Below are 16,691 nucleotides of genomic sequence, written 5' to 3'. Positions count from 1 at the left end.
TGTCAGATGGGTAGAATTGGAAACGTTGCGTCTAACAGTTTGTATGATCTTCCCAAAACCAACAATGTGACAATCACACCCACTTCTTTAAGTGAGAAAGTGCTCTTAAAGTCTCTTTTTGCATTTATTACACAACCATTTCTGACACGCTTCAAATCTAAGAGCAACTTTATTAATGCCTTCCAAGAAAGAATGTTTGATGATCTGCACTATTATCTTCATATTTAATGCCATTTTGTGTTGTAAACTTGTTTGATCTTTGCACCACATCTGCATGTGCCTGCCTTAAACTTCAACAAGTCCCAAACGATGAAGGCTTACAGTGTAGGCATTCAGTCAAAGGTGGACATGGACAGAAAATTGAGAAATCCATTATAGTGGTCCTGCTGTGATCATTGTCACCACTTGCTCAGAGAGTCAAAGCTACTGACTGTCAAAGGAAAGTAAAGCGTTGTGGGATTTTATAATGCTGCAGTCAAGAAAGCTATAAAACTGAAGGTTTATATGGTTTTGAGGAAGATTTGGGCAGAACAAGATGTATGATTATGAATTTGGCGGTGATGCCATCAGGATAGAGGGGTGTATAGGATACTGCAATGTTGGGTTTATGTTTTGCTGTCTGGTTAGGAGGGTAGTGGTTAAGCTATTGCTTTTTATTCCATTGGCATTACACCCTACAGTAAATGATATCACCCCCTGTCTCCCTTTACTCTGTGTCCCACAGCATGGGAATAACACTGCCTGTGTGACACAAACAGTTAACTTCACATTAGAGTGTCCATCAACAGGGCTTCAACTCCACACAGACTCTTTTTTGTTCATTAATAATCACACCTTCAGCGAAACTCCAAAGCAGCCTTCTCCCCAACGCGATGGCAGGAATGCTAATGACACACACTGCGACTGTAACTGTGTGTCAGCGGATAGACAGACAGCCAGCTGAGGCCATTAGAGGAAGACAGAGACAATGGCAGCTTTTATTTCTCCACCACACATTCCAGTCAAAGGAAGGAGTTGGCCTGCCCGTCTGCTGTTTGAACCAGAAGCAGACTAGTTCATCGTGTCTGGGTCACAAGTACTTTCCACAGCTATTGTCATTTTGTACCTCTGTGCAATGTCATGTCACAATGCAGAAGTTTCCAATGCGCCTTTATATTTTTCTTACTACATTTTTCCTTGAATCGACGCCACGGCACCAAATGTCTCATCAGTTATATCATTATTATGGATTAATAGTGGTCTGGTGTCACTGGCAGTACGTTTGACACAGCGCTAACCCCTGGTGATCGCAGCTCGTCATGTCACTGAAACTGAATTCATAAAGTCATAACTGTTAATATTAAAAGCAACGAATGAGGAACAGTGGCTTTCATTGTTAACAGTTAGACTTCCCTGTCTTTCTTTGTACATAATAAAGGGTAAACCACAACAGCTACTGCAAATGTGACATCAAATAATAACTTCCTGTGCACCTCAGACTTTAATCAACTATTTCAAAATACTAATAAATGAGCAATTTGAACAAAAAGCACATCCATCCATCCATCCATTATCTATACACCGCTTAATCCTCATTAGGGTTACAGGGGAGCTGGAGCCTAACAAAAAGCACATGAAAAACATAATTTATGTTACAAACCACAGAAAATAAACAATTTTATTGGCCACAGTTTGATAAATATTGTCACAAAGAAAAAACTTTAATAGGTTTGCCAAATAAAGTCTGTCTATATAATGAAGTTCAGCAGGTCTTTCTACAAACTACAGCGGCCACCCACACAGCTTTTGCAACAAGTCACGTATCAGCAAAAAGAAGAATGGAGCGAGCAGGGCAATCTGCAGATATACTTAATTTAAACGTTTGTTGCGCTCTAGGCAAATACTTTCTAATTCTGCAGAGTAAGTAGACACCTGTGAGATCTGCAAAGTACTTTTGAACTCTGAATCATGGGGTGAATGTAGGGAGCACTGAGGTTTAAAAAAAAAAAGACTATTAGCAATCCAATTTTCCACTAAGTACATTTATGCAACTTTGACACACTTTAGGGCAAACTCGTGAAGCCCAGACAGGGAACTTTGTGCCACTGGAATCCAACAGAAGAGCCTCCCTTACCTTGTGCTGCACTGTTACATCTCACTTCTTGCACTGGCACTGAACCGTGTCATTAAATACAAATCACTGGAACTACAGACAAGGTTTCAATTATCATCATTAGCTTTTTGCATTCCTTTACAATAACACCAAGTGTTACTTTAGACTCATTATTGTCATCACTCATCGCACAGGGGGCAGAGATATCGGTTTCTATACCGACATTAGCCTCAGCAGACCAACATGCGCCGCTTCACACCACGCAGTTAGTGAGTGAGGCCTGTCAAACGTTTTCTCCACTAATGTTCTCTCCTCCTTCTTGCTGTCACTATCACTCTCACACCTGACATGTGCCAAACGCAACAGGTTCGGGCTCATGCTTTGTGGGATGGTGGAAGGAGTTCTTTGTTAAGTAGGAAATTACTAACTGAAGTAATTCTTAATAACAAGGTTGAGGAAGTGAAGTAACAGATGGCAGCAAAATGTGCAAAACTAAATAATGAGGCTGAAAATTTCAGAAGTTCAGAAAAACCCTACATGAATCTCAAAAGTGCATTGTATCTAAACACCTAGTTTAACCCATGAAATCTGAGTGGTGTTTGTCAGCCTCTGTCAAGCTGTGATTTATGGGTAAATAAATATGATGTGTAGTTAGTTCCTCCATCTCTGTTTCTTCTGGTTTTGTTCTTTTGTAATATCTTAGTGTTGGGGAAAAAAAACAACACCTTTTCACCCAGGACGTGTTGTCATCCAGCATTTTTGAAAGTAATTTTACCCTCAAGGATGCTCCTTTTCTTTTATTTGTAAAAGGTCAGCAATGCCAACATTATCTCAGATGTAAAGAAGCGAGATTCTCCCCCCCAGGTGCCCTCACATATCCATGTCTGCGGGTGTGGAGATGGTGTCAGTGAACGCATCCTGTTGTCCACGCTCAGGAGAACCTGTTTCCTCCCGAGCCGTGGCTCCCAGCTCCGACCCAGTCTTCCTCGTGTTACAAAATACACACCGAGACAATGGCACACACGTTGGACACGTATGAAGCAGACACAAACACACACATATTCTCAATATTTTAAACAAACACATGGTGCAGGATGAAACACCTGTGTTGCGCTTCCTTGACTACGGGGAAACCTTACGAGTAATCATGGCTGCACTCAGACAAGACAATATTCCTTCAGTTGGGCAGGTGTTTTTAAGACCATACATCACATGACCTGTTTTGGTAACCTTGAAAGATCTTTGACATTTACTATATACGAAAATATACACAGCCGGGCCCAGGTGATACGCTCTAGGCCTCAGGACAACACAAATGTCTTGGTGTCAGGATCGTAAACTGGGGTTTGGAAAAATCAGATTTTGCAACTGTAAGCCTTGGTTACCACAGCTTCCAGATTGCTCTAAGTTTCTGGGAAAAGATTTAATATCAGACCTTACTGAGTTACACGTAATCTATCATTGAAATGTCTATTAACAAATAGAGGGAGTTCTTGGAATCACTGTTAGAGTACTTTGGGACATTTGAAATAGTTTAAAGTCTTGTTTTGTTTATTTTTTTATTTTAACCTCACTTGCTTTGTTTGAATATGTGATATACATGATCTCTACTTCATGTTAGTAGGTTAGGGGAGTATTATTTTATTGGAAATGTTCATTTTATTAATGTAGTTTTAGAGTATAGCAAGTATGCGGTATTATTATGCAAATAATTCAGTTATTATGTGTACTTATTGCAGATCTACAGAGAGATAAAGGAATGAAAGGCCCATAAAATAAAACGTGTGCATTAATTCAAACAGAGGAATGGAATTACAGTCTATTTATTATCTGTCTATGCTGTAAGAAGCTCAATAATGAATCTAAACCACCACAGCCAAACTCACAGAAAAGATAACAAAGTCTTGATAAAACTGTCAATAGCCTGGAGTTATTTACCACAAACTCACAAATCTTCATATGTGGAGTGCAGACAGTCTCTCTGAATAGTTCCAGGGTCGTTGTGTAAACACACGTGAAGAAGAGCCCTTGACCAAACAAAGATTTAAAGTGGAGATAGAGAAGAAGAAGAAGGAAAAAAAGTCGAGAAGTGAAGCACTTCTGCTGAAGGAGTGGTTGAGATAAAGAGAGGGGCGCGCGCGCACACACACACACACACACACACACACACACACACACACACATTCCCGTTGCGCGCACACAGGAGAAGGAGGAGGAGGAACCAGAAATCTTCGCTCATTTACTTAACATCACTTCCCCACCGCCAGGAAAGCAAACACAACTGCTGAAGCTGCGGAGGAAGAGAAGTGAGATCGATGTGAGAAGCTGTCACCTGGAGCCTCTCGAGCTGAACTTTTTCTGTTTTTTAGTCGTTTTTTTCCCCTCTCTTCTTCTTCTTCCTCTTCCTCGTCTTCTTCTTCTGCGGACTCCGCAGCAGCAGCAGCAGCAGCAGCTCTGTGTGTCACTGATCAGCTCGAGCGGGACACTTGCGGAGGGAGACAGTGTGCGCCGGGCATGGAGAGGAAACTCTGCTCCGACTGATTACCGGATTTGTTTTTCCTGCCTGTGCTTCATTCTAAATAATGGTGAGTGAGAATCGTCTCGTCTTCCACGCAGGAAAATGTTTATTTACTTCTCCTCCCTAATTAAGCATCACGTCGCTGTGAGTTTCCTGCGCTGTTTATTTGCACCCAGAAAATGACCTAAACAGCTTCTGCAGATTCCTATCCATGTTTCTGTTCAAGTCAACACTGCTGCTCGAAAGTAATTATTTTTCAGTAATAATATTCAATTTAAAGTTAGACAAGAAGATTAGTCAGCTGTTAAATTTAAATCCACAACATGCAGCTTAGAATGTAATATAAAATATTTTCAATTTGCTTCCTCCAGTTATTTCACAGTTAATTATAATTAACCAACTAGAATATAGATTAATTTAACAGTGGCAATATTGTTAGAGTGTTTCTCTTTATATAGTGGGTGAGATTTTTTTTTAAAACTTTCTAAATGTGTTTTATTATTACGCCAGTCCTCATTCCAAATGCCTGTTAAACACATTTGCCATTTAAAGAAACTACACTAGAAAAAGGTTGGATCACATAACCGTTAATAGTATATTCACACAATTTCTACCTGCCTGTTAAGCTTCCAAATGTAACATTTTTATCTAGTCATTTATAAAAGCAGAAAATCCCCAAATTCACCATCAACAAAGCGATTATTAGTGTCTGGGCTACAAGTGTGTGAGGGGCCTTCTGCTTTGATTGAGCGCCTTTGTTTTTCTTGGTGCTGCCTGAATCCTTGCAACACTTTTTTTTTTTTTTTTTGCTCTGGCCTATAAGTACAGAAGATTACACCCAAATCATTGGCACCCCTTCAGCAGCCATGCAGGGACCCTCATTAACTAAATTAGGGGAGCCTCACTAAGCATTTTTCAAAGGCTGGTATTCATATTTTTCAAGGACCCCTTCATGGCTCCAGACTAGAAAAGTCACTCTGTGTGTTTTGCCAGCCATTTAAATCACATTTAAACACTTCTATCAGCTGCACAGTCGGAGGAACAGTGATTAATGGGGCCCCTGGTTTGGGGGAGAGAATCGTGTAAATATATTTATTCCAACTAAATAAATAGGACATTGCATTTGCTTGTTTTTTTTTTTAGAATCTGCTCAGATATTTGTCCTTTGATTCATTTGAAAATATATGAGATTTTTTTTTCAGTTTAAAATTAAAATTAAATTAAATTAAGCTATCATTTTTGCGACAGATTTTTGTCTTCATAGACTGACTTTTTTTAAATTACCATAATTGTTGATGCAGGGCAAACAAAGCTTAGCTACAAAGCAAAGTGTTTCCCATATTCCAGTTCTCAAAAATATCACCCTAATTTTTGAATTTTCTAAGACACATGTCTCTACTTGTCAGCTTCAATTATCTGAAATAAAGCTGGAGGGGTAATAGCCAGCCAAATCTTCATTTTAGATAGTTGCTGTATCAGATTCAGATCCTTGACAGACTCTAAATCCTACTAAATCTCCAGATCTACTTGTACTTTCACCCTCACAAAACACGTCCAGGGGTCTGATGGAGGCAGCTGGGAGGTGTGCTCAGACCACATACCGAAGGTGTGTGCTGCTCAAGTGTGTTTGATTTAACACTGCGGTTCGTCTCCTAATAACATTAGGCCCCATTTCTGGACTCCCTTTTCCATGGCCGGCCCGAGACCCTCTCAGTGTTTCTCCCCTCAGCCTTCATGGTTCTTATTACTAGCTCTAATAAATTGTGAATAAGCAGCAGCCCGAAAAGTCCCGGGTTGTGGAGAATTCCCCATCCTGTAGCGCAAGGCACCCCCTCTTAAGAAAACACAAATTAATTCCAAACCCCTCTGTAGCCAAACGTTTCTGGAATGATAAATATTTTCATAGGAAGCTCGGCTCTTCCTGACTTTATCTGCACCGATTTTTATTATATTTCTTCACAGCTGCACAGTTCTTGATGTCTTTCAGCTTCTGTTCATCTCCTGCCCTCTCTCTTTTTCATCCTCCTCACCTCCCCCCCCTCTCTCTCAATGGGAGTCAAGTAGCCTTACTTACTTGAATTCAAGGTAAGAGCAAGGCTGTTGTGTTGAAGTAAATCGTATTAAACTATATCCAATCCACCAGTGTGAAGTAGCGGTATCATCTCACTGCTAAAAGCTGGTTCACTGTGTCAGTGTAGCTCACTGTTTTATTTGCTGCATTGAAGTGAGTGAGTTTGATACTTGGTGCAGAAAAGTTTTAATCTGAGTCATTTCAATAGTGCAGTTGTATCATTTACACACGTTTTCACGTTTTTGCTCAACAGTCTGAACAGAGCAAATCTGTAGAAAGAAAAGACATTTACATGACTGTGTTCCAACACTTTGTTCTTACTGCTTGACGAGAGGTCGAGGCAACAAGTTTCACCATCTACCCCAGTTTGTCCTGGTTTTAATATTGAGAAGGACACACTGGTTAGGTGGGACAACAAAGTTAAGACAAAACGTCACTATAAAAGACTTCAATATTTATTTTTTCTTAAGTTATTAAATTTACCTCATAACCACATATTTTTCTTTTAACGTCGGACTGTGTCCATAAACCTGGTGGAGGTGTGATAGTGACACACAGAAAAATGTAAATGTTATTTATAAAGGAAAAAAAAAGTCAGCAAGTAATGATAATGCTCTGCTATGTGTGGAGAAAAGCTACAGCAGAACAAATGTTACTTCCAACTATAGGCTAATAAAATCGCAAATTTCAGTTTCTTTGCTGAGTTGTGAGTTTAGGGTTTCAGCTCTTGGAACAACTGCTTCTAACGTTATACAACTTCAGAAGAAGCAATCACGAATGTAGCCTGATATGTGCAGCTGTCTACACAAACTGCAAGTCCAACCAAATCAGAACTCTTTCACTTATTCTCTGTAAAAGTTCTTGATTAAAGGTTTAGTAACGTAAGATGGGGATGTTGCTAAAGAGAGGCCGTACATTAAGGATGAGAGACACTGATTTTGAGTCTTCAACAAAAAGAACTGCTCCCTCTCTGGTCCTCATTGTGTGTTTTCTCCGCTGAGTTTCTCCTTTGTGTTTTTCTACAGTTATATTTTAGCAAATATGCGATAGAGGCTTGAATTATCCGTTCACTTACACTAGAAGTTCTGTTGCAAGGCCTTGGAGGTGTGTGCACAAACCGAGCAAAAAGTCAGGATTGGAAAGAGATGGCAGCGTCTCTGTTGGTTGATCTGCTACCCATCGAACAGTTCGAGGCTAACCAAACTTTCCTCTGAATGTCTTCCCCTCTCCCGCCCTTTACCTCCCCCCTTTTTAATTCCCTTAAGTCCCAGAGAGCTCCCAGCAAGGCCTTGTGGTGATGTGTGTGTGTGTAGGTCTGTGTGCGTGTAATAAAGCCTGGGCTGTCAGCAGACAACAGCTGTCTCTCTGGCGATCTCCGCTCGCCTTATCTCGTCTTGAGAATGGTGAAGCCACACACATCGCAGCATAGCCTGCAGTGACCATATTTCATTGTGTTTTTTTTTTCTGTGCCTTTTTAACACGGGGGTATTTTCCACTGAGAAGAGAATTTAATCATTCGCTGTGGTTCTTGGAATATTTTTATAGGTGTCAGAGTTTTTCTTACTGTTTCTCATTGAACCCTGTCCTAGATGTAGTGTTTTTTTTCATCATTTTTCCATATGTTTCACGCCAACTCACACTTGATAATATCTCATTTGTCTTGCGCTCCTATCTCCCCATGAAGGCATAAATCGCTCTTACTTCTCTTCTCTCGTGCTTTCTCTGTCGCCTCACGCACACTTACACTGTAAATTTACCAGTAAAGAAGTAATTGGACCTGAGTCCGTCTGTAGCGCCTGTGAGCTCCGGCTACCAGCGAGTTCTGTCTGGCCAGCTGTTAGCAACTAGGGCGGCCGCTCGCCATCATGTGCCGCGCAGACTGATCGAGGGCAAACCTTTTTGTCCTAATGACTAATAAAGCAGCGAGTCTGTGAGTGTGTGTACATTTGTGTGTGTGTGTAGGTGTGTGTGTGTGTTCATTAGAGAAGGCCGGAGCACTCATGCAGTCAGGCGTGTGTCACTTTTGAATGTGTGAGCGTGTGCACAGCAACCCTCCCATCACTGGACCAGATGTTTTTTACCTGGGAGCCAGACCACCATCTGACTGGGGTCAGCCCAGTCCTCCAACCCCACACCCGCTCCTCTGGGCTGCTGGGAGGTCTGCCAGCTGTCCCTCACTCTGACCCCCGTCCCGGGGCACTGGTTCTGGGGGGAAACAGAGCCTGGGCCTTGGGGTAGGTGGTCCTTTTTGGATTTGGCAATATCACAGGGGGGAAATTATAAGGGATATTATTAGTGTTAGTCCTCGGACGCAGGCAATGAACCCCAGTGTGGAAGAACGAGAGAAAGGATTAGGGAGGCAGTAAAAGGAATGCCGATTTTTTTTTGAGAGGTAATTTAGAAAGGCGCAAAGAGTGTGTGCTGGAGAAACAGGGAGATAAAGATATTGGCATTGTCGAATGAAGAGGTTTTGATTACTGAGGGACAGAGGGGGCTTCTGGCATTAAAGCAGTCTTGTTTCAGGAGTTAGTCAAGTGAAAAGAAAAGGCCACCAAGTCTGGAGGTTAAGTTACAGAGTGCAGACAGAGTCGACAACAGGTTCACTGCTGCCAGAGATTAATTGGAGCCTCTTGCAGATCGACTTCTGTTTCTTTCAAAGTAGCTCTGTACCTGTCATCGTACGACTTCACTCTTTTTTAAAACAACTAGCAGGAGTACCGGCCAGGTGTGGTTGTGTGTGAGTGTTTCGATTAATTGAGGAAACAGCTGCAGAGGCTTTGAGGGCTGTCAATAAAGGGATCAGTCAGTCAGTCTTAAACCGGTTGCTCAGGTTTCCTAATTTTTGGTTAAGGCTGTTGTAGGTCAGGTGGTAGTAGAAGCTGGGAAGGTTTGCATTCTGGCTACAAAGGAACTGATTGAGATGGGTCAGGTTGACAGTGAGCAGGTGACTGGAGCATCCTACACCTGCGTTTTTGTTTTTTACCGTCTCAGCAAACGTCAGTCTTTGCAAGGAGGTGTCAGCAAAGTCATGATGGGCTACTGCTGAGTTTAATGGCTTTCCATTTACAGAAGTAAAATGTTGTCTGTTGGAAAACAAGAATATTCATGCATTGATTCACACGAATGAATAGATGAGCATAAATGACTTCAATTAGAATGTGTCTATTATTTATAACCCATACATGTAACACTACCATGTAAGGTTCAATGAACTGCCCAGTTTGATTTAAGATTAACATTGTACATGGTGGCAATTCATGAGATTTTTTTGTAGTTCTCCATGTAGCAAAAAATGATCAATTAAAAATTTCTTAAAAACTCATTTGATAGTTAAAGTAAAGAGTTAACTAATGACTGATTGTGAAAATTTACGACTTTCCTTTTTCTTTTGTAACAGTAAACTGAACTCTTTGGGTTTTGAACTAATGCTCAGAAAGGAGAAAAAAGAAAAGGAAAAATTGTACATTTTCATGATTTTCCTACATGTTTCCAACTATTTTTTCAGAGGAACGATCCGCAGAATAATTGATAATAAAATAGGTTGCAAACCTGGCTCAACCTGAAAGTGTTTGCAGAGTTTAAACAGTTTGATGCTCTGTTTTTGTCATTAAGTATTACATAATAATACTTTGGGTTTTAAAGAAACTGTTACGAAAGACTACGACTGACATTCTCACATGATTGCTAAATCATCTTGTGCTCATTTATCTTGCTAACTTTGTTTTCACTTCTGAATGTGGAGGTAGTTTTTATTTGATTACGAGGATTAAAAAAAAAGAAAATTCTGAAATAGAAGTTGTTCTGTGTTTTTCGCTGTTTTGCTGCAATCTGCCCTGTTGAACTGTCAGCTGTGTGCCAAAAGTGTTTAAAGAGAGCAGAGGCTGGCAGATGGCACCAACTTCCACGACGAAAACCCTGATAGTGTCGCACAGACGCAAATAGTGGGCCCTTGTTCTATGTCTTTTATCAGCAGCTGAGAGAGTGAGGTTCGTGTTCGGCTGTGAATCAGTCCCCCCCCCCAACTTGCTCCAGGCACTTATGTAGACTGTCCAAATTGAAGCCCCAGGTGGGGTCCCATATGGCGCGATTACAAACTGCCGAGTCACCTTTTCAAGCCGCTGATTGAGAACCGCGGTGTTTTGGTAAAGGTCAGAACCTTAAGAGGGTCACTGCAGCGTGAAACCAGACTCTTGCACGTCCTATCAGGTCTCATACAGACACTGACACAGCACAAGTATTGACACTGTAAACACATATTTAGCCAGACACACGCGAGACACCTGACATTATATCAACATCATATTTGACTTGGGTACATACGACATAAAGGCACACACCCTTCACTGGAAATTCAGCGAACTGTAACTAATTCATTCACGACCAGCCCCGCTTCTGAAGAAGTACACAAAAATGATTATTAGCTCTTGAAAAGTGATGAGTCACTTAGTTGCAGGACAAACGTGTGGGCGATAATCCTGATGTTTTTGTTTTAAGTAGTAGACTTAGTAGTAGATGTGTTGAATCTATTGTTTGTTTGTTTGTTTGTTTATTTATACATACATATTCCTGCATTTTCAAATATGAAATACAATCCTGCTTTGAATTAAATAAATGATGCAGGTTGGGCTAAATGAAATTTACAACAAAAGAATGGATTTTATATTATTTTGAGTTTGAGTTTGGGCAGTCCCATTGATGTAACGTCACTCAAGCCAATACAGCAAGGTTTGGTTGTTAACCATTTCAGCTTAGCAATAATACATTTGGATTTAAATATATTCTGCATCACATGCACTAAATCTAACTGCCTTACTTGCCTGCCTTACCATATGTTAAACTGTTTCTTGCTTTTTACAATCTTGAGCTTCTACATCATTTCTTTTTCTTGCATTTTAGGTGCCAGTTGCTAATTATCGTTTGGCAGTGTGCTAACGTGGGATTAGTATGATCAAAATATGGACAGGAGCCGGTTTTGTTCTGACATCTAAACCATGTTTACCCATTGGCTGGATGGAATTAACAAACTTTCATATCTAATTCTTTAAATATCTAATTTTGTTCAAATAAATACAACACTATGAAAGTGTCTAACAACAGATTGTTGGAAACTGTGCACTTTTATCACTGTTTCAACAGTTATTCTTGTTCTTGACCTAAGATATGATCAGAGAAACTGTCACACTAGTTTGTTTAGCACAACGACCTCCTGATAAGTGAAGCTGGTTGTTACATAAAGTAAGACTTAGCTTTGTGTCAATCATCTTTTCCTCACTCACTGGTTTTAGCGGAAAAACAGGTAAATCTGCATAAACACTGTGTATTCCTTTTAACTGTATCAAATGACATTTCAACTTAAAGCACAAAATGCTGCACAAAGGCTAGAATTTGATATCCGTGAAAGAAGCCGTGGTCTAGAAGAACCCTGGGACCCAGGTGAAGCTGGTGGGACTGGCCTTGTGGCCTTGTGGCCCCCTGTGGCCCTGCTGGGTTTGTTTTAGCTTCAGTTTCAGCCCTTGGCCCTCCACATCTCTGTTGAGCTCCACTCATCTTCCCTCCGGTGTCCTGTAGTTCCCATGGCCTTGGCCGCCCTCCTCTCAGGCCTCACCCTGAACCAGGAAGTTCATCGGTTATCGCACGCAGTTTTTTGGGTTTGTGCGTTGTGCGCGCATACACGACTGTTGCAGCTGAAGTCAAGAGGACTCTGAACAGGCGTCGCTCTCACTTTTGATCCCTGGGAAGTACTAGGAAATGCAAAGCACAACAGCACTTTCCTTATTTTTCTTCTGTGCTGCAGGATCAGTGTCATTCTCTGGAGCTTCACAGTCTGCCGGTGATAAAAGGTCAGATCAGGGTCGCAATGGCTGCAAGGACTTAAGCAAAGATTGAGGATCATTTCTGAGGTGGAAAACCTCACATGAAAAGAATAGGTTATGATGAGCACATGTTTAGATTGAAAGTTAAGATTTTAAATTGACTTTAAACTAATAACACAATTTAATTCTTAATTTGCAGCCTTTGGGTCGAACTTCGTAAGTTGACTTTACTTGAAAGAAGTTACTTTTTATTTTTTTCCCATTAAATACTTTCATTATATGTTTTGCCCTTTTAGCATTGCTACAGTGGAGCACCTCAGTGTTAACCTCACAGTCAGTAACACAGATGTGCAGGTAGATCTTTTCTGGCTGTGGAGGCTTTGTGGCCACATCGCGATAGAAATACATTTATTTACTCAAAAAACACTGCAAGCTGTCTCGGGTGTTTTAAAAGGTGGGAGGGCAACTACATTAGCTGGAAATGTAACATGAGATTTATTTTCTCTGCTTTTATGTGTCTGCCCAAAAAACTGTAGCTAAGGACACGAGAATAACATACATGATAGCGTGTCTGATTTTATGACGCCAGTGATGGTGAATCTTTCATTTCTGTCTCCTCAGTCTTTTTTTTTTTTTTTTTTGCTCAGTCACCTTCATGTCTCTGCTGCCGTAAAACCCGGTTGCCCCTATAATTCATGACTGTCATCTGTCTCTGTCGTTGTGTTGTCAGCGAGGTTGGAGGTCAGGCAGTTAGCTGCAGCTTTGCCAGATTGGAATGACCCAGAGGCACAGAGAGAGAGAGAGAAACCAAAGGAGACAGAAGGAGGAAGAAAAGGAGAGATGAAATTAATTAAATAGTTCAGCGTGTTGTGTGTTGTCATGTAGCTACACACAAAACACAAGCAGTTGTAATTGTGCTGAACCAAAGGCAGGTTATCTGATGCTCTTTTTAATGCTCTGACTCCTACATGGCCACTAGAACAATACACCCACGTGTGATTGTTCTCTCTGAAACTGTTTACACGCCAGTCTAACAGCCTTCACTCTTCTGGGGAAGGTTTTCCACAAGAAAACCTTGCTGCAGGGATTTCGTAACATTCTGTCACAAGTGTATTAGCTAGGTCGGTACTGATGTTCTGTGATAAGACTTGGCTCGTGTTCTGTGTTTTAATTCTTTTCCAGAGAAACTGCTTGAGGTTTAGGTCGGGGCTATGTGCACCACAACTACACTTTAACAACAAACAGGAAAAAAAAAAGATTCCTTTGTGGGGCCTTTTTACAAAACCGGCTAAAAATGCAGTTGCATTCTGCAGCATTTATGGGTCACCCTAATTGGAACTAAGGTAAACTATAATTTTGGTTCAATATTATAGATGGTATTTCTACCTAAGTGTTTCCCAGTAGCTTGCTTGAGTGGTAGCTAGTGTGAGTGGGATTTAGGCGATGCAGATTGACAGACTGACCTCCCTCAGCTTCCTGCTTAGATGAATTCATGTTGTGTTGATCTTTTGACCTTCGGCCTACTGAGCTAAAACCTGTTCTGGTCTTTTCTATTGAGCCTTCTGTCAGATTAAATCTTCTATAACAGTGTATGTAATCTCATGTTGACAGTAGTGCAATACACAATGATGTATTTAATAAACTCTAAATTCAAATGAAAAACAGCGCATTGATAAAATAACTAAAGAAAGAAGAAGTTTGTGGTAAAATGGGTTAACTAAATGTCTGATTAATCAATGTGTTTTATCATATTTTGTACAAAGACGCTAATCCAATATTACCAAGAAGCAGCTGAGTTTAGAGAAATACAGTACAAAGAGATACTGTAGCTCAAAAACAATTACATTGCAAAATTTGTCCTGTCTTCATGATGTCATCTTATTCTCTCCTGTCTTACAAAGCTCTATTGTCCCATCACATCGCTCAACAAGCATGAACTAAGAGCCGTGAACCCCTGACACTGCTGCTGGGTTGGAACCACAGTATCATTCTAGGTGTTTTTTCTGCTTTATTTCCTCTACAGCTACGTGCACAGGTGCCAAACAACGGCGTGAGTCAGCAGTGGTGTAGTGGAGCATTTTGCAACATTTTCCCTCGAAACAATGTTACCTGTCAGGTTCCTGGAACTCATTATTTGACTGTCAGATTCTCTATATTGGCAAGACTCCTCACAACACATTTATCTTAATCTCTCTCTCTCAGTCTCTCCAACTGTCCTTAAAACCCGTTCACCTCGTGAACTGTGTGTGTGGAGAAAATGTTTCTCCTTAGTCCCGCTGCCACAGGGCTCCAGGCACGTCGTCATGTGTCAGTGCACCGCATACCTGTGGCCTCATGATGTGTATTTGCTATTGTTTCCACAGGAGAGTTGACGGCTTGAGAGGAACCTGACTAACAGCAGTGTGACAGGATAAAGAGGATAAGGCTGTCTCCACAGGAGCAGGTGAGAGAACAAAACTACAAAGGCACAAGTGAAGTGCATCCAGTCGGAGTGTGAAGATAAAAAAGATAAAAAGGATTTAACAGGACTGGGCTGTCCCATTTTTGAGAGTTTAAAACCTGTATTCACTTATTTTCTGTGACGTTTTGGCCCGTTTTCCAAAGAATTGGAGCTTTTATTCTTATTTGTCATTTCCTAAATGGTTTCACTGTTTATTTTCTGACAGCGTCTGTTCTCGCCTCATTCACAGGACTTCTTATTACCTGTTTCAAACTCGGCGTCCCTCCTGCAGGTGAGTTTCTCTTCACTTAAATTGAATATTTCTTTGTAATCGTTACAATGTAAGTCATGCTAAGTCCTAATAATACTAAAGGTCAAATTTGGTCATTGTGATTTATTAACTTGATGAAGTAAATTTAGCCAAAAGCTGTAACAGAGACTCTTTTCCTTTTAATTGTGTCCACTGAGTGTCGTTTTGTTTGTTTGTTTCTGCATTTCATAATGGAAGTAGCAAAAGTTCAGACCATCTCCTCTGCAGCCAACTGCACTTCCTCACATTCAGTTCTAACTTGACAACAACATATATTATGTTGCAGTATAGATTAAAAAGAAGAACTGGTCACCAAAAATTTCCTTATTCTTGTGTTTCTTCATTCCCCATCAGTGTCATGGCTGCGTATGGACAGACTCAGTACAGCCCCGCCCTCCCGCCTGCAGGACCATACACACCGTACACTCACCACTCACAGGGCTACAGCATGCCGTCCTACAGTGAGTACAAGCAAACACAGTGTTGTGAATAACCTGGAGTTATTTTGAAAGTTATCTCTAAAGCTAAACATCTGTAATGTCACGTGATGGCAAAGTAGAGCTAGATTTTAGATTATTCTTTAAGTCAGTGTAACTTCTTTCAGTTTTGTGTGAACAACAAGACACAAGAACAACACAATACATTGGGGAAGATCCACTGAAGACTTGAAACAAATTCAGTGACATTGCAAAGTAAAAATGGAGACATGAGGAGGGACACTGAGGGAAACAAGACAGATGACAGACATGGTGTAATATAGAAAAGAGACAGGCACATTTCGCTACAGATACACTGTCATTCAATTCAATTCAATTCAGTTTTATTTGTATAGTGCATATTTACAACAACAAGTCATCACATAGCGCTCATAGTGTCATGTGTTTTACATATGTTTGCTTCAGAGTTGGTGATCAGTAGACATGTTCAGACTTTACTAAAATGTATACATTTAAAATTATATATATATTTAAAAAAAAACAGTGATCAGAGTGTGCACTTTAGCACAATCCAAGACTAGTGTGCTCTCTAGGCACCAAAGCAATCAAAGTGGGAGCTCTGAGCAACTAACAATGGCATTGTTAATTCTTGTGACATACTTTAGAGGCACAGTTAAGTTCACTAAATCTAATTATAGGAATGTCAAGTTTACAAAGCTCCATCTTGGTTAGGTTTTATCCAGAACACAATTTGTGCTGTTTTTATTCCAGACATTAAAACAGAGGACGGTCTGAGTCACTCTCCAGGACAGACGGGACTACTGGGATACTCTAACTTCAGCACCACTCCTCCCAGCCAAAGCCTCTACAGCTACTCTCACACACATGGTGAGTTTGAAACGCTGTGTGCACTGAATGTAAGGACATGCTGCTAGACACACCGTAACACACACCTTTCATACATTATCTTTGATTTAGCCATGCTGAATGGAGCATCCATCCTGTCCTCC

General features: G+C 40.7%; 1 protein-coding gene across 1 annotated transcript in view; it reads left to right on the top strand.

Annotated features, from left to right (window-relative positions):
* The first annotated feature begins 4,325 nt into the window (after positions 1–4,325).
* eya2 (EYA transcriptional coactivator and phosphatase 2) overlaps positions 4,326–16,691 on the top strand; it is a 26,900-nt gene continuing 14,534 nt past the window's right edge. Inside the window, exons 1-5 of the mRNA XM_008279283.1 lie at positions 4,326–4,677; positions 14,858–14,937; positions 15,185–15,226; positions 15,599–15,705; positions 16,453–16,569. Coding sequence (XP_008277505.1) covers positions 15,603–15,705; positions 16,453–16,569 — 220 coding nt within the window. The 5' untranslated portion in view covers positions 4,326–4,677; positions 14,858–14,937; positions 15,185–15,226; positions 15,599–15,602. The remainder of the gene's footprint in view (positions 4,678–14,857; positions 14,938–15,184; positions 15,227–15,598; positions 15,706–16,452; positions 16,570–16,691) is intronic.

Source organism: Stegastes partitus, unplaced genomic scaffold (genome assembly GCF_000690725.1).
Source record: "Stegastes partitus isolate 25-593 unplaced genomic scaffold, Stegastes_partitus-1.0.2 Scaffold151, whole genome shotgun sequence".
Lineage (NCBI taxonomy): Eukaryota > Metazoa > Chordata > Actinopteri > Pomacentridae > Stegastes > Stegastes partitus.
This window is presented reverse-complemented; position numbering and strand designations above follow the sequence as displayed.